Source organism: Sander vitreus, chromosome 16, assembly GCF_031162955.1.
Source record: "Sander vitreus isolate 19-12246 chromosome 16, sanVit1, whole genome shotgun sequence".
Taxonomy (NCBI): Eukaryota; Metazoa; Chordata; class Actinopteri; order Perciformes; family Percidae; genus Sander; species Sander vitreus.
Window position 1 is genome coordinate 8984455 of NC_135870.1, and position 26328 is coordinate 9010782.

Here is a 26328-nt window from a genome sequence, read left to right on the forward strand (position 1 = left end):
AAATAAACACTTAGTGGGTATTTTCCATTGCAGCCGCACACTGTCAAACAGATTGCTCGAAGAAATTAGGTTAGCGAAGTTGGTACTTTTTTTTAATTAGATCATTGAGATATATGTTTATGTTACTAATGTAATCCTGTCTCTGTTGTTTCTTTTGTTTATCTTCAGTTGCTAACCCTTGTTCTTCTTGGTGTTACTGATTGTGTTTTCTACCTGGTTTCTCTTGCTCATGTCGCTCTCGTTGCTCACAAACACAAAGCCGAGGCCTCGACACATTGTGTTGTAAAGCGTGAAAACAAAGGGAGGTAGACATGTTAAGTCATTGATTATCCAGTTTTGAAGAGACAAGGTGTTTGTCCTCAACTAAACTGACTCTCTCAATGTGTAATACACTTGATTTCCTGTTGTCATGGATTCCTGATAGGTCAAAATATGGATTTATTTATGGATATTTTCTCACGGATGGCAAAGTACACTGCACTGCCAAGTCATTGTTCTCTTGGTTGGTATTGATTTCATTATCTCCAGATTGCTTGTTTATGCAGATATGTAAATAGAAATGCCTCACTCTGCAGCTTGAATTGGAAATTGTTAATTCAATCAGATGGCTGCTGCTTGAGCATTTGTGCAAACTGTATTCTATTTGAGATTTAAAGCAATTACACCTTTTATTTAATGTATTATGACATATTTTGCAACTGCCAGTCTGCTTGTCCAGATCCTTTCAACCTCTGTGAGTTGTCGTCACAGTTCTCAGTGCAATAATACACATGGAAACAATGGCTGGATAGTTAACTATCTAACTAAATATTAGTGATGGCAGTGATGAAGTTTGTGTTATGCATTTATATGCACAATTAACATGCAGTTCATGCAGGGTCCATGATTTAAAAGTCTTGTCCAGACATTGTTCCGTGTTTAAATATTAAGCACATTATTTATTTTAAGAAGTGATCAGTTACTTTAAGTGTAGGTGTAAAATGCATGCCACCTAAAGTGGTACATGGCACACTCAAGTACAATTATAAGGTACTTGTACTTTAATGGAGTATTTCCTCTAATGCCACTTTATGCTTCTAATCCACTGAATTTCAGAGGGAAACATTTTACTTTTTACAAAGTATGGGACACATTTAGAGAACCTGTATCTATTTGGGGCTCGGTGTTAAGTTTTAGATGTCCAAGTGTTGATAGCCGTTTCACCAAAGATGTATTTCTCCTCTAAACTCATCAGATTGTTTCATTTAAATCAGTTTAATCAGTTCAAGGCCCAAAGTGGTAAACTTATCCAATATTTCATCAGCAAAAAACAAAAGATTAGAGAAAAGTCTGAAAAATTAATACAAATTTATGTTTCAGAATTAATTTTTTAGTCTGGGTAGCTCACCTGGTAGAGCGCCTTCCCATATATAGAGGTTCACTCCTCGATGCAGCGGGCGTGGGTTCGACTCCGACCTGCGGCCCTTTGCTGTATGTCATTCCCCCTCTCTCTCCCCTTTCATGTCTTTAGCTGGCCTAAAATGCCCAAAAAATAATCTTTAAAAAAAAAAAAAGCAGTAACTGTTCATAAGTAGTTAAAACTAGCTCCACCAGTTATAACAGTAAAATGCTACTTACACATTGTTGCATCAGTGTTAACACTCTAACAGTGTATAAGTAATCATTGACTGAAACTTGAAGTACATTTTGCTCTACTTTTACTTAAGTTGGATTTTGAATGCAGGACTTTTACATGTACATTGTTGTTTTGGTGTTTTGGTTCTTCCAGCACTGCAGGCCAAAGCATACAGAATTGACAGATGTCTAATGTTGTCTAATATCTGATACCATTTTGTTTTTTAGGCTCTGAAGCTGAAGACCATTGTGAGAGGAGATGCCCCAACTAGCCTTGTTACCACCGGCCTGTGCAGGAAAGAAGTGAGAGCATGTCTTTGAGACATTTTACTGCACAAAGTCTCTGTCTTAACAAGTCATTTAATCTGCTACTGAATCCGAAAATGTTATTTTTTTTTAAATCTGATTCCTTATTTTAAATATTTCCAAAACAATATTCTGCAATGCAAGTGGATATTAATTCCAATATGCTTGCCGCTGTGTATATCTACATGTGTCTGTATGTTTGTCTGCGCATGTATGCTGCAGCCATGGGAGTCCCAGTCGTTCTGCAGCACATTCCCCTACGAGATAGTGTGTGCGGACTCGTGGGGTCAGTCTCTGCTGGCTGCCACCGACATGGCGGGGGTCATGCTGCTGGATGGTGAGGTCATCCCTAATTGATATCTCCCCATGTCCTCTAAAATAAAGCCACCCATCCATATCAATTCAATTCTGGGCTCAGCAGAATGCCAAGGCCAACAGCTGACATAATAATGATAATGATGTTGTCCATGTTTTAGGCCCTGATCCAGCTCTGTCCAACGCTGGTGAGTGCCACGCAACCGATCCTCCGGTTTCTTGCTCAGAGGATTATTTTTAGTTTTACAAATATTTCGACCTCAGTTATGACAAATTTGTCAAACTTCACCCATCTATTTATTAAGATGTATGCGTTGTGTTTCAGAGACGCAGGCTGTGCCCCCAGTGCAGGTGTTTGACAAAACCATGGTGGTGAAGCAGGTGCACGTTCTCGAGCCTCAGGACCTGCTTATCACCAGAGCTGACAAAGGTAGGCTTGGACCACAACACCCCCTCCCTGCAGCACATCAGAGACTGCCTCCCCCAGGAACCATCCTTTTTCATGCCCTCATTCATTCTTCATTTCAACTGTATTAACAGCTCATCGTTCTTTTCTCATTATTCCCATCCCTCTTTCTTATTTCATCTCTGTCATCTCACTCTGTGTTGCTCAGTACATACTTACCCTTTCCACCTCCGTTTGCCCAGTGAACACATTGATCTCTGGCTGTGATCTAAGGAAGCTGACCTATAGAAAGCCAATCCCCATCGAGGGTGTGTGTGTGTGTGTGTGTGTGTACTGTGTGTGTGTGTGTGTGTGTGTGTGTGTGTGTGTGTGTGTGTGTGTGTGTGTGTGTGTGTGTGTGTGTGTGTGTGTGTGTGTGTGTGTGTGTGTGTGTGTACTGTGTGTATATATATATATATATATATATATATATATGAGAGTGTGTGTCTGTTTATACTGCAGGACTGGATTGACTGTGAGAGAGGAGTGGGATAAAAACAGATATGCAGACAGACACAGATCAAATGAACACATACAGACCCACAAGCATAAAAAAAACACAAAGAGTATATACAAGAAGTCGCTGTGTACTAACAACCAGCTGTTGGATTCCTCTCATGTTTGCCACAACCGGAAGAGCATGTAATTAATTACTCTGCAGATGATTAGCTAACCCTAATATTGACAAACAGGGATGACTTGGTTTTGATAGTGATTATGTGATGGCAGCACAAACATTTGTCATGACTGTGTGGGCTTTGATTAAGCTTCTGAGAGAGCATTAGCCTTAAGAAGCCTCCTAGTAATCCTCCTGCAGTACAGCATCATTGTCTGGCCGTGGGAAGGATGCTAAAAATGAGAGATGGCAAATTAAACTTCATCTAAAACAGAAGTGGCTTTTGTTTTGTTTCCAGGGAAGGATGCTCGGCTCTATGTGTACAGACTCAGCACGCTCAAGAGAGGCCTGGAGGAGAAGCAGCTGGTCAGAAGCAAGTGTGACAGCCGGGAAAATAAACTGGAGAAAACTAAAGGTAGGACACAATATAAGGCATGCGAGAATAAACATAGTGTTGCACACACTGCAAATGAATCCCGACAACAAAAAAGAAAAACTGTAATAAACTGTAATCTGGAGAAATGTACTTTGATTCAGCTGTCTTAAAACAATAGTCGGGTGCCCATATTTACAGTACATTCAAACAGTTTTTTTTTGCTTTCTGCAATTATTTCTCCTGTTCATACTGGCCATTTAGAGATCCCCTCCTAATGCACATAGACATGTCAGCCTAAAGCAGGATATTGTGACCTTTATGAATGTCCTTTTGGCAGTGCAAACACTCAACCTCTGAACTGCTGCTGGTGCCGTGCCAGCTCTCTGTGGTGGATGCATTGATTTGTGGGATGATGCCAGGGAACAACACCTACAGCACAGCACATGTCCAATGTACTGTCTGTCTCTCTATCTCTAACGCTCCCCTCCCTCTTCCTCTTTGTCCCAGGCTGTCATTTATACTCCATTAACACCCACCACGGCTCAGAGCTGAGGATAGTAGCAGCCATCAGGAACAAACTCCTCCTCATCACCAGGAAACATCCACGTTTTGAAGGTTTCAGCGCCGTCGCCCCAGGCGCAGACTCACCAGTGGAGGAGTTTCAGTACATACGGGTACGCTAAATTCTAAATGAGTGAATAAAATAATTAATAAATGCATAGAAAAATGAATGAATAGGATAATATACCGTTAATTCCCTTTTAAAGCAATAAGGGGGATTTTAAAGTGTTTTAAGTGCTCCAATTTGCATCACAAAATGACTATATGTACTACTTCTCAGAGTCAAGATTATGTTATATCAATTCTGAGCACACAGACGTGATACACATATTTTTCAATTCAGTGTGACTTACACTTTCCAAAGACGCAATGTCCATAGCAAATAGATGCTTAGAAATCAGAAAAAGATGTTCCTTATAACCCTAAACTTGTCTGATAATCATGACATTTGAAAGTTTTTCAAATTAATCCAGTTATAGGTGTCTGCACATCCATGGGTAAATTGCAAAAAGGAACTACTAACAGCTAGCATGACATACTTTTAAATTGGCACCAATTTGTGTGTGTGTGTGTGTGTGTGTGTGTGTGTGTGTGTGTGTGTGTGTGTGTGTGTGTGTGTGTGTGTGTGTGCGTGCGTGTGCGTGTCATATCCATTAGGAGATCTGTCTGTGTGACCCACCGGTGGTGATGGCGCTGGTGGACGGGCCGACAGGGGAAAATGACAATATGATCTGTGTGGCCTATAAACATCAGTTTGACCTGATCAATGAGAGCACTGGAGATGCCTACCGGCTACATCATGTCGATGCCAACAGGGTGAAGCACACGTGCACGTACATACACACACATGCAAACCCAAATGTTTTTCTGAACTCAGACCTGCAGTTAGTCGCTTTATTTGCCTGCTGATTTCCAGACTGCTTGGGTAAATCAACACCACCAACAACACCACCAGCAGTAAGGAGTAGGCTGGAGGATGAACAGCTGTTCTAATAAACCATCTTATTCTGCTTTAAGCATTTTCTCCAAATAAATACAAAAATAAATACCAAACTGTAGCAGAAATATTTCTTTTACTGTATGTATTTTGGATGGTTACACAGTACCTTGAGGCTATGTGACCTGGCATTATTTGTCAAAAACAGTCTCTCATACCTGACCTTTTGGATCTTGTTGAAATGATTCCCCCAAACTGACTTGTCTCTGCCTGCAGGTAAATTTTGTAGCAGCCATTGATGTGTATGAAGATGGGGAGGCGGGTCTGCTGCTGTGTTACAACTGTGAGTCTTGGTTTAACTTGAGATGTTATTTGATTCAGTGATTCAGGTCTCTGTCTCTGTTGTCAAAGCTGAGCCTTAATGTTTTTCCTCTGCCACGGCACCTTTCTGGAATAAAAGTCTTAGCACAGAATGCTCCAGAATATTAAGAGTTTATTCAGAGATGGATTTTGAAAATGCAGCCACCTACTTTACATTTTGTTTGCTTTTTTATGTCTGGATAACATGACAAATAGCTCTCAAACTTCTCCGAATAGCAATAAAACACAGACAAAAACAACAGTCAACAGACAAAACTAAATCATTTAATTTGGAAGTTGAACCTGCTTCCTGTCTGTCTCTTCCAGATATTTGCTCCTATAAGAAAGTTTGTCCGTTTAACGGCTCCACACCGATGATCCAGTCCAACACCTCTGATTTCCACTTCAGCTGGAACCAGATGCCCAATGCTATTGGTAGGTTACCACGGCAACAATGCTTGGGCCCCACCCGGCCCATGCTGCTGGCTTGGCCAGGGCTTGCCGTTGCCATGGAAACACCATGTGTAGCCACAAGCATCCAATTGGCCAATGTGATTATTTGTATGTGCACACATGTGTATACGTGTCTGGTGATGAAAAGCAAATACAATTGGTACTAAACCTGGAACCCTGACCCAGTTCATAACAATATGCTGCTGCCCTCCTTTCTCTCTCACACACACACACACACACACACACACACACACACACACACACACACACACACACTGAAACAAGCAATAACAAAGTGTGCTGAGGAATAACACAAATGACATAAAACATATTGGAGAGCCTCTGTTTGAATGCAACAGTAAAGGTTCTCGAATCAGTATTTTTATATTAATATGTGTAATTTGAAAGTTGTCACTCGCAGTGACAAACCTACAAAAAATTTAAAATCAACAATAAAGTCAATAAAGTATAATTGAATAGAGAAGTGAATCACCTGACTCTGTAGTTCCTCTCAGCTTTTTTTCTTTTAGCCCCTTTCAGCTGATCTGATTTTAGTGTTTACTGCCCCTATTTGGGTCACTCTCACTGCTTTCATTAAACTGATTGTCAGCTGTTCTCTTTTTTTAACAAAAAAAAAAGCTGAATAGCACTTCCATATTCAGTCTTGGTTCTTTCACTCAGTCCAGTCAACCAAGGCCTATTATTATTGATCATGTCCAAGCTCTTTAACTCTTCCTGTCAAGTTGCACCTGTCAGACGGTTTGTTTGAGGGTTTTACAGAATCGTTCATGCTATATTGCTCTCACCTTGTTGTACATTTCACATCAAACAGAGGACAAGGGAATCATCCAGAGCCCCTACGTGAGATGCTCAGCCTGATTGTTCTGCATATAATCATCAGCTAATGATGGCATTTGAAAATTAATTGTCTTGTATTGTGGTAGTTGAGCAGTTGACCAAAGTTGTCTTCCTGATGCCCTATGTTGATCATGTGCCACTGGATTTATCATATACTCATGTTGCCTTTGCAGTTTGTGCATTTCCTTACATCCTGGCCTTCACAACGGACTCCATTGAGATCCGACTAGTGGTCAATGGCAACCTTGTGTACACAGCAGTGGTCCCCGAGCTACAGTTGGCTGCTTCACGGGTCAGTATGATTGACAGCTAACACAATTTCATGTCCGTGCCCTGTTTTTTGTCAACAATGTACACTGCAACTTTGTAAATAATTTATGTAAGTTATATTTCATTGTTCTATGTCCAGAACTGGACCAAATTATTGTTAAATACTTTTTTTTTTAATAAATAAAAGATAATTAAAATATGTCTGAAACTATACATTAACAACAACAACCTCAACATATATGTGCCTGCCATATGTATGTTTGACATTAAAACATGATATATGAATACATAAATAGTTGCTTAGTATTGTAGGGCACCATAAAAAGGTATGCGTAAAGGCTTTAGGCCGCCCTACACGTTATTGTAGGCCCAGTTTAATATGCAACTCAATTTTATACCATATACTGTATGTAGTAGGGGCTCCCTGCTCGTCTCTCTTTCAGGTTATGGGTCCTTGGCCTAAAAAACATTGAAGACCCCTAAACTATAGCAAGAGCCTTTTTGGCTTGTGAGTGTTTTTTTTAGTGTTCGAAGGCCTCACTCTGCATTATAGAAGTAGCTCTCATTTCAATCAATCTTTATTACCCTGGTGGGAAATATTTCTGGCAATCTTTATGGTTACAAATCAATAATACACTCATAATTCATACACATAGATAATTTAAAAAAGACCACAGTGCACCTGGCATAAAACAATACTTTTTCTTCCTCTATCCTTATTCAATTTTTGTTTTTTTCCATGTTTCACCTTCTAACGCTATCCTTCCTGTCCCTTTTTCCTCTTAATATTTCCTGGCATCTTTACATGTTCGCTGTGTCTCTTTATTGACCTCATTTCCTCTATGTGTCCTTCTGTTTTTCCACCCATAGTCGGACATCTATTTTGTTTCGTCTGCTCCGGTGAGCTCAGCCTCCAACTGCAGTTCGAGAGACACCAGTTCCCAGAGTTCCCCACAGACGCCCACTGGCTACGAGATGCCCGTGTTCCCCTCACCACTCGGTGATGGTAAACCCTGCGCAGCGAAAGCACCAGCGGATGTTGATAGTAGTAGCTTCAGTTTTAAAGGTTTTCAAATGTCAACGTTGCCTGCAGACCTGTTTGACTTTGGATGCTGCTGTGTTGGCCTAGAGCTTGAGGACCATTTACATAAACGTATCTCAGCCAAACGGTTCATTGAATTTTCAGCCTTTCTCCTCCAGAGTTCTTACTTTCTCACAGTTGAATCATATGTCGTTTTCTAGGGCAAGATATTTAATTGCACTCATCTCCCCCATCATTATAACCTCATCTTTTCTCACTGTACAATACTGACATAATTAAGTCTTATGTCAAAATGTCCTCATTGCTGGCGTTACTCAGAGTGACACTTGGAAAGATCCAGATCTTCACAAAGTCTCCTTTCCATAGCTCCTTTTTTTACTATACCTCATATAACCCTACTGTTTTATATATATATATATATATTTAGCCCATTACCTTTATATTAAAGCTGATCCTTTTTCCCAGATTTCCGATAAATCTCCGAGAATGCAGCCATTTGCTTCGATTTATTTCAGTACAATATGAAAATCAACTTGCAGCTACTTTAAAGCCCTCAAAAACTTGGTTTATAAATATGTTTTGTAGGTATTTCTCTATAACATTAATTTATCAGTTTTAGCTAAATAGAATTTATAGAACATTCAGGGGGGAAAAAACTGAGGGGAAAAAAACAACAGAGATGGAGAAAATTATATTTTTCTTAATATCAGAAATCCCATTAAAAGACCAAAGCCAAGAATTGGTCAGTCTCTCAATACTTTCCATCTTCTGTCTGTGGCACTCAGCCCCAACCTCATTGGTTCCTACTAATGATGTAAATAAAAATAAAAATGTATAAAAAGTATAATGTTTAAAAAGTATTTTCCTAAAACCGCTGGGCACTGTAGTTTTAAGCAAATATTTCTCAAACAGTAGTAATTAGTGCATTTGTTGGGGACTATTTTCAGCTGCAGTGTAATACATGTGTTGTGCTGCAGTGAGCATTTACAGCAGCAGAACTGTGTATGTGGGATTGACTCAAAATAAACGGTAGCCATGTTCACCATAATAATGGAACATGTCACCCAGTGCAACAGTGTGGCTCACTCATGTTTTTTGATAGTTTTTATGACAAAAATGGAGGTCTTTGGCAAGAGTAATAAGCCAGAACACACTAGTTTCCAAACAGTCATCCATAAAACCTAATGTTAATGCTTTGATAATGACATTGAGCAACACAATGTCTGTGATTGATTCTCTTGCTAATTGATTTTCATACTATAATTAAATTAATGGAGGCCTTTGGTTGCAACATAGGTAGGAACTCAATCTAGTAACTGGTTGGCAGTTATGTAAATGTAATTTGTAGTTAAAGGGCTGAAACCCTATGATCCTCTCAATACTTACAAGCCACAAATTACAAAAAGAGGAACCGACTAATCACCCACATACCTTCCACCATCACTACCATTCAAGGCTCACAATAAGAGTTCCCAGAGGCAGAGCATGCTTTCAAGGATGATTGAGGATCAATAAGAGCCCCTCCTTCCCACCCTGCAGTCCACTTTCACTCCCTCACCAATCTTTCATTGTGTATTTGACCATTCAGAGTCTCCCTTCCCCCCGCTTGCTGACCTCCAAATTGATACAGCTGTTTTAAAATGGGGACTATTTGTGATGCACAGCTGTCGTGAATGACATACAGGAGGTTTGTCATTCAGCATGAGCACCACAGATGGATAGATCACGTCAATGTCAACTTCTCGTTGTTCGTTAGACTTTCTATTTGTTAAAAGAGACACAAAGTCATCCTCAGATGCATCTATGTAATTCTGACGGCTGAAGGAATGGTCAAAACTCGAGGAAAACAATTATTAAAATGTCCTGGTTGTGTGCACCATCAAGCCAGTCCTCTGCTTTCCTGATGGGAGCAGGTATTTACAGGTTCCATTAAGGCTAACTGGGAGAAAGGTTTGACTGTCGCTGCTGCAATTAGCCAAGGGCGAGCTTTATGCTTTTAGGCTAGTTTGGGTAATCGTTTCTCTCGAAGGGATTCATGTTTTCTTTTCTGTTTGAGCTCATTATTCATATGATTCTGCGTCACTATGACTTATACACCTAACAGAGAACCTACTGTGTGTGTTTGTGTGTGTGTGCCTAAATGTATGTTACTGTGTGTGTGTGTGTGTGTGTGTGTGTGTGTGTGTTCAGTTTGTGTAACACTCTTCTTCATCCCTGGTTCAGATTCTATACGGATCCCCTATGGTACCAAGCTTTCCCTGTACATGTCTAAGGATGCCGAAGGTACTGCAGGATTCTCCCACAACTCGTCCTCAACTCATGAATATAATGCTGCCCCACTAACATGCACATGCTCCCAGAGTGTACCCCACTGTCTGCTCCAAGGCGGCATGTTGACTTGAACGTTGGTTGAATGTTAAGTGAACATTATGTCTTCCCCATCCCCCCTTCTGTCTTAACTAATTAAAGCATTAGTGCGAAGGGGGAGTGAGGGGAGGGGGGGGTGATAGATTGAAAAGTAAAAAAGTGAGCCAGAGGAGATAGCGTCGATCAAGGCGGAGGGTTTTAGAATAACGGTGAAGTGAGGAGGGGGAGATGCAGAAAAGGTATGCATGAGTACGAGAGAAAAGGGAGGGGTTGTGTACAAGCTGGAGGTTGGGAGAGAAGGAGGGAGAAAAGGGAAAGTGGGAAGGAGAAGACACATTTGCCGCAGCATGATTTACAGATTGCACTGTCGCCATGGAGACTTTTGTCAGCCCTCTCTTCGATCCAAAGTGGTAGTCCAAACAGCGGTGCCACAATCTGTGTGTGAGTGAGGAAGGGGGTGGGGGGGGGGGTGGTCGAGGGAGATGGGGTAGAGAGGTGGAAGGGGTGCTGACAAAAATCCCATCCTCTAACTGCCTGTGCGCCTGCCGTATCTGCTCCTTGGGGAGGTTTTCATGTGATGTGATCACATCAGTAATGTGAACAAGATGTTACTCATGTGGCTGCTAGCTGCCACCTCCCTCCACTTGCTTAAACACATGCCAAAGACCTGCAGCAAAACATTTCTCTGCTGTGGAGAAGTTGACTGCAATTAGTGATGAACACCCCCAGTATTTATATTTAATTAATTTGCCGGTGTGATGCAGTGTGACACTTCCCCTGGTTCAGAAACGCATGTGGAATATATTGATCTGTGTGATTATATATTCAAAATAACTGCATGCTTTCCCCGCATCTTGGTTCATTGGCATTTTCGCTGTACGACAGCGCAGGTACAGGAGAGAGGATCTGTAACAACACTAACACAGTGTACCTGTCACCTATCAGCAGGGACCCTCTATTTTTTCTCCGTTGCTCTTTACTCACCTCTCACCCCCTGACATTTCAGATGAGACAGTCCTCTTTGTGAAGCATAGCCTCCTCATTGATTCAGTCTCATCCACATTACTATCAGCCTGCCTCAATGGAGCAGTGTGGCTGCTGAACTGCAATACTGCTACCTGATGGCAAAATAGAGCACTGCAGGTTGGCACACTGCAGACTTGCCATTTGAAAAAATCCAAAGATCCATTTAATGTGTCCCAAACAGACTTTAAGCGTTTATAGTCTCTGCTGAATAATAGATGGTCTGCTATAAATGGCTACAACTGAACAGTTATATCACATTAGCTCTCTGTAGTAAGGATGATTAATTTTAAGATCACATGCTGTTTCAGTAAATAGGACTATTAATCACTTTAGAGTGTCTTCATTTGAATATGGAGGTTTGGTTCTATTGCATCAGCCCGTCAACCTACAGACTCAAAGTCACACAAAAGGTTAATTTAACATATTTTAGTTGTTAAAACTGATTGCTTACATTCTAGCCAGCCGCTGTTTACTATTGTGCTATAAAGATTTTGACTTGTAGCATTTAAAACTTGCTGAGGTTAGTTATCCATCACAAGAAACACTTTTATTTTTGTTTTGTGCCGTTGCAATCTGTGTTTGTTTTAAAAGTATTCTGTAATGGTGCATTGAAGTACTCTTTTTAAAAACATGAAATGACCAGTTCACGTTATGCTTTCAACAACATATACAGTATGTTTGCTTGCAGTTTGTGTTGTGAGTTGGATTTTCCATCAATACACATGAGAGGGGCGCCCAGATAGCTCAGTTGGTGGAGCGGGCGCCCATATAAAGAGGTTTACTCCTCGACGCAGCGGCCGCAGGTTGGACTCCGACGTGCGGCCCTTTGCTGCATGTCATTCCCCCTCTCTCTCCCCTTTCATGTCTTCAGCTGTCCTGTCTATTAAAGGCCTAAAATGCCCAAAACATAATCTTAAGAAATACACATGAGAGCAATGCTTTAGTGAGCCAATCGTAGAGAGTCTCTGAATGCACCACTGAGAGGGTTTCAAAGGAATAGTTCGATATTTTGGGAAATATGCTTATTCCCGTTCTTGCCAAGGATTACATGAGTATGTTGATACCACTCTCATGTCTGTCCAGTAAATATGAAGATAATTAGGATGCAGTTAGTTAAGTTTAGTCATATTTGTTATTGTTTGTTTTTTTATGTTTAATTACAAGATGGTATAATGATCATTTTTCAATGTGATCCTTGATATTTGTACTTCTATGCATATTTTTTTTGTAACATTTGAAATATGATCAATACATATTTTTTTATGTTTTGTTTGTTTAGCATGAAGAAGCAGGGGGAAACAGCTAGCCCCAGTTTGTGCCTCTCATGTATTAGCATTAGCTACATTAAAGTCACAGAGGTAAGCAACTGTTTCTCGGAAAAAGAAATACCCGGTTTATGGACAGAAGTCAGAATGCACCTCTTTACCGGACAGACAAATAAATACTTCCCAAAACGTTGAACATTTCAAACTATTTCCAGAAATAGTCACTGGGATGCTTTGAATATGAATGTATTTCTATAGCTAATTAGGCCAGGAGTTTCATACATTTCTCATTAACTGCTACACTATCCTCACCCATTATATGTTTTTCTTTTCCAACACTATTCCCACCTTTGCTCTTTTTATCTCTTGTTTCATGTCTTCTCTTGTTACCTGCCTCCTTCCTTCTTTGACTCACTCATCTTTCTTCTTCCCAGGTGAACCAGCATGTAAGCAAATGTTCAAGATCCCTCTGTGTAACTTGGTGGGCCGCAGCATTGAAAGACCCCTCAAGTCCCCTCTGGTCAACAAGGTGCTGACGACGCCGGCCCCCGCCATGGTATCCCCGACTCCCCTCATCTCTGCCACACACTCGCTTTCCCTGTCCCGCATGGAGATCAAAGAGATAGCCAGCCGCACACGGAAGGAGCTGCTCGGTAAAGTGGAAAAAAAAAGATGAACACTAAATAACAAATGTACTTTATGTGAATATATTTAACACAACACGTTAAATCAATAGTTTGACAGTTGAGAAAATAGGCTTAGTAGGTTTATTTGCCGGGAGTTGGATAAAAAGATCAATACCTTTTATTATTTCTGTAGGCTAAATATGAAGCTGCAGCTAGCAGCCATTTATCTTAGCTTAGCATAAAGACTGAAAGCAGGGGAAACAGCTAGCCTGGCTCTGTCTAGAGATAACAAAATACACCTACCAGGACCTCTAACATTTTTTTTACAGATTAAACAAACAAGATATAACGTGTTAAAGCTATAGTGCGTAGTGACAACAACACTGTCGGCGCATCCACATGATACAATCCTTCTGTGATGGTGCACCACCCACCACCACGCAGTTGCTAGTAGCGTTTATCCCGTAAAATCAAGGAGGAGGAGACGGAGGATAAAAAAATAAACATGATGGACTCCTCAGAAGAGGTCATTATCTTGTAACTTTTATGTCCTCTTCTTCTATGTCGTCTCCAAAGTTGAATGCTGCTGTTGTCCTTTCTCAGCGATGTGGTCAAATGCATCACTCAAGCTTCTGCACGTGAAAAAAATGGATGACACCATTTTGTTAACATGGCCATACAAAGAGTTTTGTGGAGCTGATAGGCTTAATTAGCTTGTATCAACTAATTTGGCATAGGCTTGAATGTAATGGACGTTCAATAAAATAAAATTGTCCCTATAGCTTTAATTATTTAGAGATGCTAGTTAGGGGTTTTTGTTACTTTCAAAAATAGCCAGGCTAGTTTTTTCTTTTATGCTAAGCTAAGCTAACTGGCTGCTAGCTGTAGCCTTGTATTGAAGATGTATTAGAGTGGTATGGATCTTTTCATTTAACTCTCAGCAAAAAAATCTAATAATCATATTTTGCAAAATGTCGAACTATTCCTTTAACTCACGTACATTTTCTGTTACCTCATACTAACGAAGGCTTGACAGAGGAACCAAGTGGAAAGTCAGACAGTGGAACAGTCAAACAGAGGAAGATGAGCAAGAAGAACACAGAGGAGGACCCCAAAGCACGAGCACTGACGTCAACAAACAGTGACAGGTGACCGATTCAACAGCAGCAACATTGTATATTTTAATAGTTGCATGATGTGATATGAGCTTGAGTCATATATTTCTGTGCACAACAGGTTAGCCTCAGAGTCTGTTGAATCAGACCTGGACGTCCAGCTGCATTGTTCGTCCAGTTCGGAGGCCGAGCCAGAGAAAGTGGTGCTGCGAGCGGAAAGCCCGCCTCTCGCCAGCGCCTTCGCCCTCTCCACATCCTTCGAAGAAGATGTCCTGGACCTAAAGTGAAGACAATCCCACCGTGCAGTTCTCTGCCCACCCGCTCCCGTACGGTCACCATTATTTTATGGTTTTGGTTGGTTTGCTTTTAATTTGTTGTTTGTCGAATTCTTTTTTCTTTTTGTTCTTTATATCCCTGTATCTTGGGTCTCCCCATTCATAGGACAAGATGGGTGCAGTGGGAGTTAAAAAATGTGTGCGTTTGTTTTCGCGAGCAGTCCCTCAGACACTGCGTGTTGGGTGTTTGTGTTGCCCCACAGCAAATAACCCAAAGAGGCGGTGAGGCCTTGTAAAATGCGGTGGTTTATTCAGAGTTCTGCAACAGCCGTGATATAATGTTAACGGTTTGATCCCAAACCACAAACTGAATGTAAATCTGCGCACCTAGGCACGACAAATATCTCCACGTTCACAATGCCCTCTGAAGTTGCTAGGGCTTAATATGTGTTGTATTATGTGATTATTTCCGATCCACTTTCAAATGTTGTATGATATGTATGTGTACATCTGTTTATACATGAAAATGCATTCACAGTGACAGGCGTGCATGCCTGACATGCCTGTGATGCATATTTATAGATATATTATAAAAGCTCATTTTATTCCCATATTTAGTAAAAGTATGAAAGTTTTATGCACTCTGCACATATTAGTCCTTATTCTTCTCCTTATTCACAGTATACAGGTAGACAGGGCTGGAGGCATAAGTCTCTCACAAGTGCCATTTCCCAGCATCCTCCATTAGACTAAACAATTAACAGCCACCGTATTCTAGTGTCTGAAAGTAGCAGTCATGATTGTAGTCCATTTGAGATTACTATGGTGACCCCACAACTCCATTCAGTTTGGATAAATTCACGTACTTGAGGCACTCTCTTAAAGCCACATGCACTCATTTTACCACATAAGAATGAGGTGTCCTAAAATCTGCATGACCTGCCTTTGCTGCATGTATTGTGACTTCTGCGCCAAAAAAATAGGTTCTTTAAAAAAACCATGAGGTCTGCGACATCCCACCAAACATAGCAGCATAAAGCAAACTAAAACCTGAGACGACAGAAGACGTGTGGATGTTTTACTAGACTGTCAGGTGTCATGGCCTGAGGTAGGATAGAACAGCAAAGGAATTATAGACAAAACTACAAAATGTAGACAAAAACTAAAGTTAAAATACAGTATATTGTCGTAAACTGAAATGATAAAAGCAGAATTTTGTTAAGAAGTAAAAAGCTAAAACTATCTTGACTGCTAATTACACTAAAATAAAGTTAAGTGTGAACTATTTAAAATTTGTCTTTTTCTGTATGTGAAATGAGCAAAAAGGTAATGAATTTTGAAGTGGTCCCAATTATTGAAACATTAATCTACGAATAAAAAACATTATTGCTTATATTAAACAGTTACCCATTTCAAATACACACAAAAAGCCAACCTTTAGGAAATTGCTGCCTTTACCCAACTAAAATGAACACCAAGAGTAAACAAAAAAAAAAAAAGATTTGCAAAATAACTGTCCATGAAAACCAACAAACTAAAACTGAAAAGGCATAAAAAAATGGGAAACAATATAAAAGAAATAACCCTATTAGGGATTTAGCACCGAGCGCACAAGCCCTGCTGGTTTTTATTTCACGTGTCCAGTAAAACTCTGATTTACAGCTGAGACACCTGGTGCAAAGGTGCAGCTATGAATTATGGGCCATTTCATGGGACACCAGTGGCACTCCAATTTTCTTTTATTCCCATCATATCTCATGTGTTCATTGAAAAACAGCTATACATGTCTTGGAAGCCATCTCACCTACACATAGTTTTATTTACTGATTAATTAACTTTTTTTTTTTGGTCAGACCCTGATAGCAGTTATTGGTAGTCATAACCAAACGTTAACTGTCTTCATTCAAAAGCTCTTGGAAGGGCAACTTTAAGTCTGGACAAGAAACATTTTATTCCCACTTGTCCCTGAAATCCTGACTACCGTTTCCATTTGAAACCAATCGTGTTTCAAACTCCAAAAAGGAGAAGTACTCCGGCAATTTAGTATTGCATTTCCATAAAATTGGAGGACTCAGAAAAGATGTGTCTGAAGCCCGAGCAAGTTTCCTGTAGAACCGCTGAAAACATTGTGCAACTTTTTTAGACACGTTCAACGCAGAAACTTGCTTCACACTTCACACAGGGCGTTATCGGAATTAGTTACATTTCGTATGTTTCTTACGTGCTCAAACTCCAGACTTAAAGTGGGTGACCGCACAATCAGAGTTGGGATGAGCTGTTAAACTCTTCTTAAAAATTTCTCTTCAACTTTTTCTTACTTATTCACTCTTCATACAATGTTTTTCAGCAAAACATAAAATAAATTCATTCTCCTAAAACACAATGTAACTCTCTAAGCAAACTGACTTACACATTTTGCGTTATGAGCCTCAAAGTGACATTAGTGCCATTCAATTGCCCCATTGACTCCAATGTGAACTGAGACCAGAAATGTCAGGAACATAAACAGAAAAGGGGACTTTTTGAGCTCACTCTATTTCCCACATTTTTGACTCCACAAACACAAATTTTACTCCGCCATGTTCGGCAAAGTTTACTATCTCTCATTATGTAAATATCTATGTGATAGGAATTGGACTCTTTGAGTAATACGCTAGAGTTTGAGTGTTTCCGCTCAGCTTAATCTCTATAAAAAATGCCCCAGGAGTCTCTCGGCAGACCCCATACTGGCAGGTGGGGACACAGTTGATTGAGATTAGCTAATTGGACTTAAACTTCTCTGATCTATGTGGTGTCACAGAAGCTTTATTACTGATAAACACCGGTGTCATTTACAAACATTTTAACATTTTTAACTGCTACTGCTTTCATTGCTTCCTGCCCCTCATGTGAATCTAGAGAAGGTGACTAGTCTCACCCAAGAGTCCCTCTGCAGTTAAGTGGAGTTTGTGGATTCTTGGCACACACATACACAGAAAGAAAGTCATGGCCCTTCAAAGAAGGAACTCATTTTACAAATGCACACACACACGTGTCCACATACACTATAGGAGAAACACATGCATGCATGCATGCATACATGTTTAAATGTATAAAAAAAACAAACAATTTACTGATATTTCTGTAACTGCTGCCACATACTCTCACATTAGGCTTTGAGGCAGGTAGTCAGCTTTTCAGCAGCCAGCAATCCCACTGCAATTTCTTGAGAAATTGCATTATCTCATATAAATACACTTTTTTCCGTTGTACTGAGCACTAAGGAAGTTACATCACACTGAATCTAACATGAAACAGGGAAATGAACAGTAGGCAGTCAGTAAAAACCAAAAGAGAAAGCTTTAAGGATCAACTGGTAGTAAGGGCAACAAACTGGGAGCGGTGGTTCTGACTGCTAATGTAGGAAGGTATGAGAGCGCCTCTATGTGGTGGTTTGACAACACAGCAGCCTTGAGATCTTGCATGAGCCTCCTCTTTTCCCCTAACACCTCTTCTCCTGCCTCTCTCAGTGTAAACTCCTCCAGCACTATAACACAACTCAGAAAATCTAAAAAGGGAAGAAGAACAGGATGGGGGGGATTTTTACAAAGGTACTCTACCTTAATGTTTATTACTCTGAATGAGTGTGGGTGACAGGGGGATGCCTAGCAGTTACAGTTTGTGACACTTCTCCCACTTATGATGTTCCTATTTCTCCTGTATTTCTGTCACGTACTCTTTGTTCCTACCTCCCCTTGGCATTTTTACTGTTTTTGTTGTTGTTGTTGTTGTTTTTTTGTATTTGAATCTATATTTACTGTTTAGACTGTTGCTGAACCTCTCTGTGATATCAAAATGAAAGAAAAATAACAAAAAAAACACCAAGTGTCTTAAAATATTGTATCGCCATCGTTTTTAATGCCAAGTACTACTTGTAAATGTTTGTGTATCAAATGTGGCCTCAAATAAAACTGAACTATATTATTATTATTATTATTATTAATATTATTATGATTATAATTTGAGCAATTATTTTAAACAAGTGCTGTAGACCACTGCTGTGAAAGTAGTCGATTCTGTTCATTGATATGTAATAAATATTTATGAAATTTGAACTGTTTGGCTATTTTTATGTTTGATTTATTTATTTTTTACTAATCATATAGTTTACACAGGAACTGTTGAACACTATACGAGTAGGATTGGTTAAGGTTTAGGCATGAGGAGTGAGATTGGTTCGGGTTAGGGTAAGAATACCAGAGTAAGCCAATCAGAGACAGAGTAAGGTAGAGTAGGGCGGGACGTGCTTTCGGCTGTGGCAAGCCCTTTGAGCATTTATTCCATATTCTTGATATCAGACGTCAGGTTCTTCCAATTGTTGGCTTTTGGTCAGTACTAGATTATACACGTGTTTGTACTTGTTGGATATTTTGTCTTACTAGTTGAACAACGCAAATTTGTGTGAGGCAAGTCTCGCATTGCTCGCTTTGCCAGACCATCCACGCGCTGCGGAGCGGAGGAGGGTCAATCATAATCGTCATGGCCGGCACTAAGCAAAGTAGTCAAAATAGCGAGAGAAAACTCAGATTTAACAGATAGTCTAGCTAGATGTCTCAATTTACCCTGAGGAGCAGTCAACAATAGTCCTCATATGTTTTATATTTTTATTTCATGTGAATACTAGTTTACTAGATGAGTAACTTAGTATCTGAAGTAATGCAGGAAGTGTGCATTTAGTTTCCATGCTTATTGTGTTTCCACAACGTTAGTGAGTAAATCTACTGAAATGGCCACCACACCATAACAGAGGAGTGGGATGTGTCAGATGAGAATGCAGAGGTTTAGACTCATATGTCGTGGCTGTACAAAAACAATGGGAATCTATACATTTTTGCCAAGTGAAAACTAATACAAGAAATTGTTGGGGAGGGTTATTCTTTTCTCTCTATCATTTTGTAGGGTCATATAAAATGTATTGCTGGTGAAGAGAGGGTCAGGTCTATTTTGACTAAAGGTCCCAAAACTCCTCCGGTGGCCCCTTAAATAAATAATGAACAGTCCTTTAGTTTCTTACTTGTTGAACTAAGTGCTGCTGCTAATTGTGCTCTCACTTTATTGAAGGAGGCAAGCCTACACCCAGTGAAGACCATCCTAGCCAATAAACTGTAGATGGGGACTGGCCAGGGGCAACGAAAACAGAGCTTTTGTAGGAGTTATCAACTGGATCTTACATGAGAAAAAAAAAAAAAGACGAAAGCAACCTTTTTACGTATTCATACATTTCCAGTGACTCAATACATTTACTCACGTTATAGTCTGTGATTTTTGTCTGTGAGTCAGACCTCGCAGCTCATTCACCCGGTAACCTTATCATCAGCTGAAAAAGAGAGCGGGCAAAAAGAGAGGAAAGAGTCCTCGTTTCCTTTTACCCTGAAGGTATAGACAGGATTAGACGAACCCACTGTTGACTCATACAGAATATAGTCACACCCCTGTGTCCCTGGCATGTCATTAACTTTATGTTTAACCCAGATCATATTGCTAATGCTCATTCACTCAAAGCAAAGGATTACGCTTTTCCAGTCCTCTCACGCTCAAACATTACAGCTCTGTAATTTCAAGTTTAGTCATCACTGGAAATGGGATTACTGGAAATACTGGAAATCATTTCATCATCAGGCTAGGAAAATATAGCTTTTAGCCAACAATGTGATTTAAAAAAAAACATAACATTTCACTTCTGATGCAACAGGTGATGTGGTTGACATGCAGACCACACATGCTGTTATCATATTCAGTATAAATGTATGGCTGAGCGCTCTGCATTAAGTCTTAATGGCTTCCCAGCACCCTCCGGGCCCCTCCGGATACAAGAGTGAACACAGCACAGCCAAATGTCTTATGTAATAGGTGGAGGAATGTTGGAGCTTTGCCGCAGACATTTGGATCATCTCACTCTCATACACAAACACACACACACAAAGTGGGGCCCTGTCCCCTTAATACCAGAACACACTACTGTCTCTGCACGACCAGGCAAAGTCAACACAATGAATACTCTCTACTAAAAGACAATTAAATTACTGAATTAACACAAAAGTAAACTTGGGTTTGTGTGTTATTTGTTTTATTGCCTACAAACGCATCAAGGGGTTCAAAAATATCACTGTATACATTAAATTGAATAATAAATTATTACAATACCTATAGCCTCCAAATACATGTTCACAGATACAATTCTTTCACCATTTTTGTTCTCTGTAGGTTGTTGCCAGATTTATTCTCAGTCCAAACTCAGTGTTAGGATTCATTCTTCTTCCTTACAATTGACTTAACTTGAGAGACAGTTTCACTCACACAATAATAGCATTATACTGTATTTCCATGAGTGGTCCTTCAACACATCATCATGTCAGGATCCACTATGCTTTTGCTGAACATAGTAAGCAAACACATGTTAACACAACATAAGGAATAACCACACAGGAAACAGATGAAGCCACAGAGGATACAACACCACATAAATGGTGGTCTGTGTTGTGTGTAAACACAAAAGCAGTGCAGGGATGAACGTACAGTGCAGTGCTGGAAAATATTCCAAAGTGGCCTAAACTAAATACCTACAACTGTACGTCAGAGAGTTTTAAATTCCATCAGGTCATTTCAACAAAAACTGGTTAAAAAGACGAATATACAAGCCACAACTTTCATTTGCATTTTTAAATAGTACAGTACAGGATGTCAACTTTAAATAACTTTCAGGGCACTCTCACGTTTCAACATTAAATAGAACAATAAAAATACTGACAAAGTCTCATAAAACCAGGCTTTGGTGTAATCACACACCTTATATTGCACTCTCACTGACATTTTTGTCTTTTGTGTTCTCCCTCCTCTCTCCGGTATTCTCCTCCTGCCTTTTTTCTGACACAGGTAACAGATTGTAATCGCCATCTTTACAGCCAGCTAGTTCAGTCTCATTTCTGGATATTCAGGCATACGCTGCGACTGTTATTAGGATCTGCACAGCCATAGAGATACAAGGTATCTGGGCCACGGTGTAGGCCAAAGAGCGTGTCGGTGCACGCAGGACAAACAGGTAGGCAATGGTGTGCAGCATACGGCCCATGAAGAAGACCAGAAAGTGAATGCGGGCCACAGCCAGTGAGGGTCCAGTCATGGAGTAGATAGCACCCAGGAAGAGGAAGGGGAGGATGTTCTCCATGTCGTTAACATGAGCTCTATAGAGGAAAAAAGGCAATTTAGTCACACACACACACACACACACATCTGTTTTCAATATCCTGTAATGTTGTGATTCAGCTACCTATGACACATTGAATTGATGATATATACAGTACCAATGAAAAGTTTGGACATGTTTTGTTGGTAATCTGGAGGGTAAAAAAGCCTTACTGTAACACTGTGGATTCTGTAATTCCTCACTAAAGTGTCTCATCACTTTAATTCGGTCTGGACAAGACCTGCTTAATGTATCACACAGCACCAGACGTCTGTGACTTTCTCCTTTTGGCAGCCCAGTCAGACTACTCACTATTTTCCTGCTTCCCCTTCACCCACAGGGATCAACTTTTTAATAATATTATTCTAGGAAACCTGCCCTGTTCACAGTTCTTTCAGAAACAGAACCAAACGGAGATGATTATGCTTGCACACTATTTGAACACACCATTTTGTAGCAACTTACAAACATGAATTAATAACCAAGCCAAATCAAATTTTTAGATATATATCAAGATTTGTCTGGAACAAACAGTTGTTTTACCACAAGTGCACGGATGTTCCATATGCAGACAGGAAAAAAAAATGGGAGCGTTTTAGAAAAAGTAAGTAGAAAAGCATGTGTTGTCCTCACTGCTATCACGGATAATTTTCTGACAAGTCAAAACAAAGCAGTGAAGCACATCTCCTACAGGCTGCTAGCTCTTGTTGAAAGTCAATGGAGGAGGCATAGTCTCAAATTCCAAACACTTTGTTTGTCCCCAGGGGGGATTTTGCAGAGGCACATATAGTAGGTATAGTAATACAACATACGAAAAATGTAAAAAAAATAAAAACACATACAAAATGCAAGGATAAGCTGTACACATTACGATAATAATGATATGAATGATGATATTAGTGCAAAAATAAGCTGTAGGCCTACTCCACTACATTTATTTGATAGGTATAGTGTTAGGCTACTTTACAAATTTAGATTTTAGGTATGATGAGTTTATAAAATATATTCATAGTAACAGATTAACATACCCTGCAGCACATACAATATGTAATAAATGCTACTTAAATGCATCAGTAGCTGTTCAAAAATCCATATAACACTTGCAGGCTATTTTCCTGTGTTGAGTAGCCTAGGGCTACTATACTTTATACTTTTAAGTAGCCTATATTTTGCTATAAGCTACTTTTACTTGTAATGGAGTGTTTTTTACATTGTGGTATTGGTACTTTTTACTTATAGCCTACTTTTTACTTTCACATTACATCAGTGGAAGCTACAAGAACAGCTAGTGGCTAATCTCAATAACTGATTGGTACCTTTGAAAGTAAATAAGTATTTTTACAAATTAAAAGCATGTCGTGACAGTGTCGAACTTTCTGTTCTCTCTTACCTCCGGCATCTTTCCACATATGCATCCTGTCTGTGATACTGTAAGCCTCCGTGTCTCAACGCGTCCTCGGGGTTGGCAAAAGCCTTTCAAGAAGAAGAAGAAAAGTTTGCATCAGTGAATGTTTCCCATTGCTGAAATGATGTTGCTTTCTCCGCTTTGATGCTTCATTTCTAATTCATAGTCACTCACCTTTTTGCGCAGCCTCACTTGTCCCGTTATTATTGCTATAATGTACATTTTTATCACCAGAAGCACGCCGTAGAAAACAAAACAGGAGAAAACTTCATTTCTTATAAGGTCTGTCATGGTTTTTTGTTTTAGTTATCCAAACTGAGCTGTGTTGAAACGGAAGACGAGCTCTGAGGTTGGTGCGTGTGTGGGTAAAGCTGCTAAAAAGTGACAGTGAGCCCGAGAGTGGAGGCTTTTTGTACACTCGGCGATGCCTCCCACTCACACAAAATGACGACGACAAGTTAAACGCAACACGGAATGTTTCATTCATAATTCTGTGAATTCCAGACCGAAGACTGAAATACCTTGGCACGCGAAAAGTGGTTCCCCGAGGCTACAAGAAGTCACACATAGGCAGTGCTGGAATTGTTCAGATCTTTAGCCTTCCTATAGGCTATAAGTACTGAAGTATTAGCAACAAAATGCAGGCTACTTAAAGTATCAAATAGCTAGGAATCAAAATGGCCCGTCAGTATTATCTTACTTTATATTTTCAAATTACTCCTTACCACTGTTGAGCTGGTAGAGATGAAGCAAGTTTTAATAATTTATTGTAGGGCAGTTTTTCCTTAACAATACTTTAAAAACTCATATCATATTCCGAAATATACAGCTGTCAAATACAGTAATTGTACTGGAGTAAAAAGTAGGATATTTTCCCCCAGAAATGTAGTGAAGTTTAAGTAGACCTAGAAAGTAGCAAAAAATAGAATACTCAAGTAGCCCTAGCTGGGTGGAAGTAACGAATAGGACTTCATTATATTTTCATTAAGCCTACTGTAACATAGGGTTTTTGTAGGCTAGACTACATGTAGACCACTTTTTTTATGTTTTGGAGTTATTTGTACAATAAATAAATACTAATGATAATACAAATAAGAGTGGAGTGGTTATACTAGTAGTAGATAGGCTGAGTGGACTGGTTATATTATACTCTGAGAATGTACGAGCAAAGAGTTGAACCTGGAGCAGATTGAAAAGGACATGGTGCACAAATCTCAAGGAATGTAGTTCAGACAGGTAAGTACAACAACAAACTCTGTGTGTGTGTGTGTGTGTGTGTGTGTGTGTGTGTGTGTGTGTGTGTGTGTGTGTGTGTGTGTGTGTGTGTGTGTGTGTGTGTGTGTGTGTGTGTGTTTAGGGCTGCAGCCGCTGTGGTTTTTTTTAACCATATGTTTTCTGTTTAAAATCTGAAAAGTAATTAGCTGTTAAATAAATGAAGTGTATTAAAAAAGAACAATTTCCTGCTGAAATGTAGTAAAGTTGACGTATAAAGTAGCATAACATTAAAATACACAAGTAAAGTACAGGTACCCTCAAAATTGTACCTATACAGCAATTGGGTATACATGGCACCACTGCACATGTGTCTCATGTAGAATGGAGGAACGGCACAGTTGAAGATCATTTCGATCCATTTTGAATTATCATCTGACTCAGATGACATATGACTCAACTATTTGACTTTGTGACCCAGCATGTCTTTTCTTTTGTATTGTGGTGGTCATGTTGAGAAAATTATTTCATTTAAGACTGCTGGCAAAATATGGGTTGAGCGGCTGGTTGCAAAACAAGAAAAACGCAATTTAGATTGTAGTGATGCCATGATGCGGTACTTTGATTGCTCAACATCATAATATGTCATCATGTTATGTAGTACAGTATGATGAAAACGTTTAATTGATGAAAGCAGTGGTGAAATGTAACTAGGTATGTGTACTTTACTTAAGTATTTTCATTTTATGCTACTTTATACTTTATACTACACTACTACATTTCAGAGAAAAAAACTATATATATATATATATATATATAAAACAATAGTTACTGATTACTATGCAGGTTAAGATTTTAGAAGGATTTTACATACAAAATATATATTCATACGTGATATAATGTAATCATACATATAATTTAAAAAAAAATCTTATGTATTAATAGTAAACAAGCACTATTACTTTTGATACCTTAAGTACATTTTGCTGATAATATTTGTGTACTTTTACTCTAGTAAGGATGGAGTATTTTTAGACCACAGTATTTTTATTTTTACTTAAGTAAAGGATCTTCCACCACTGGATGACAGGATATCAGGGTAATGAAATATACAACAAAAAACTTATCGGAAAATCAAAAAATAATTCCTAATAATAATATATTAATATTGTTAAAAAAAAAAAAGAAAAAAAAGAGAGACCCCTCTCAAATCCTATTTCTCCTCAACTCAAATCATCCCGTTTATTGCAAATAGACCACACGTCCTGTGTATTCTATCATGTTTATTTACGTCTTGGTAGTATAACACCTCTAGGTCGAGTGTCAGCCATCAGTGCCCTGTGTCTGCCAGTCCAAGGTGAGAGAGCTGCCTGAGCTGCTGTCATCACAGCAGTCCTCAGCATCCGAGAAAGAGGACATGTAGTGGAGGCCGGTCACTCTGTGGTAGTCTCCCTGGAGCATCTGTGGGTAGGTGGTGAGCTCCATGGCCCTGCGGCCGGTCCTGCTCACCCTCACAGTCCACATGTCAACCAGATGGGAACACATGGCACAGCCCATTTTGTGTGTGTGTGTGTGTGTGTGTGTGTGTGTGTGTGTGTGTGTGTGTGTGTGTGTGTGTGTGTGTGTGTGTGTGTGTGTGTGTATATATAAACAGTTACTCTA

General features: G+C 39.6%; 2 protein-coding genes across 6 annotated transcripts in view; one reads left to right on the plus strand and one right to left on the minus strand.

Annotated features, from left to right (window-relative positions):
* garnl3 (GTPase activating Rap/RanGAP domain like 3) overlaps window positions 1–18915 on the plus strand; it is an 83290-nt gene extending 64375 nt beyond the window's left edge. For 3 of the 5 annotated variants that reach the window (XM_078271090.1, XM_078271092.1, XM_078271093.1), the window contains exons 17-31: window positions 1843–1917; window positions 2143–2257; window positions 2397–2423; window positions 2561–2665; window positions 3595–3711; window positions 4180–4346; window positions 4891–5049; window positions 5447–5513; window positions 5858–5965; window positions 7015–7133; window positions 7982–8117; window positions 10377–10436; window positions 13246–13464; window positions 14465–14585; window positions 14674–18915. In XM_078271090.1, coding sequence (XP_078127216.1) covers window positions 1843–1917; window positions 2143–2257; window positions 2397–2423; window positions 2561–2665; window positions 3595–3711; window positions 4180–4346; window positions 4891–5049; window positions 5447–5513; window positions 5858–5965; window positions 7015–7133; window positions 7982–8117; window positions 10377–10436; window positions 13246–13464; window positions 14465–14585; window positions 14674–14839 — 1761 coding nt within the window. In that variant the 3' untranslated portion in view covers window positions 14840–18915. The remainder of the gene's footprint in view (window positions 1–1842; window positions 1918–2142; window positions 2258–2396; window positions 2424–2560; window positions 2666–3594; window positions 3712–4179; window positions 4347–4890; window positions 5050–5446; window positions 5514–5857; window positions 5966–7014; window positions 7134–7981; window positions 8118–10376; window positions 10437–13245; window positions 13465–14464; window positions 14586–14673) is intronic. The other 2 variants (XM_078271091.1, XM_078271094.1) reach the window with 2 other exon arrangements.
* A 2001-nt stretch (window positions 18916–20916) lies between these two features.
* ptges (prostaglandin E synthase) lies at window positions 20917–23856 on the minus strand. Its single transcript, XM_078271877.1, has 3 exons — window positions 23629–23856; window positions 23440–23522; window positions 20917–22047 (listed from the first exon to the last, which is right to left on the minus strand). Exons 1-3 carry the CDS (start codon window positions 23743–23745, stop codon window positions 21798–21800), a joined length of 450 nt encoding a protein of 149 aa, XP_078128003.1. The 5' UTR covers window positions 23746–23856; the 3' UTR covers window positions 20917–21797.
* Between the last annotated feature and the right edge of the window lie 2472 nt (window positions 23857–26328).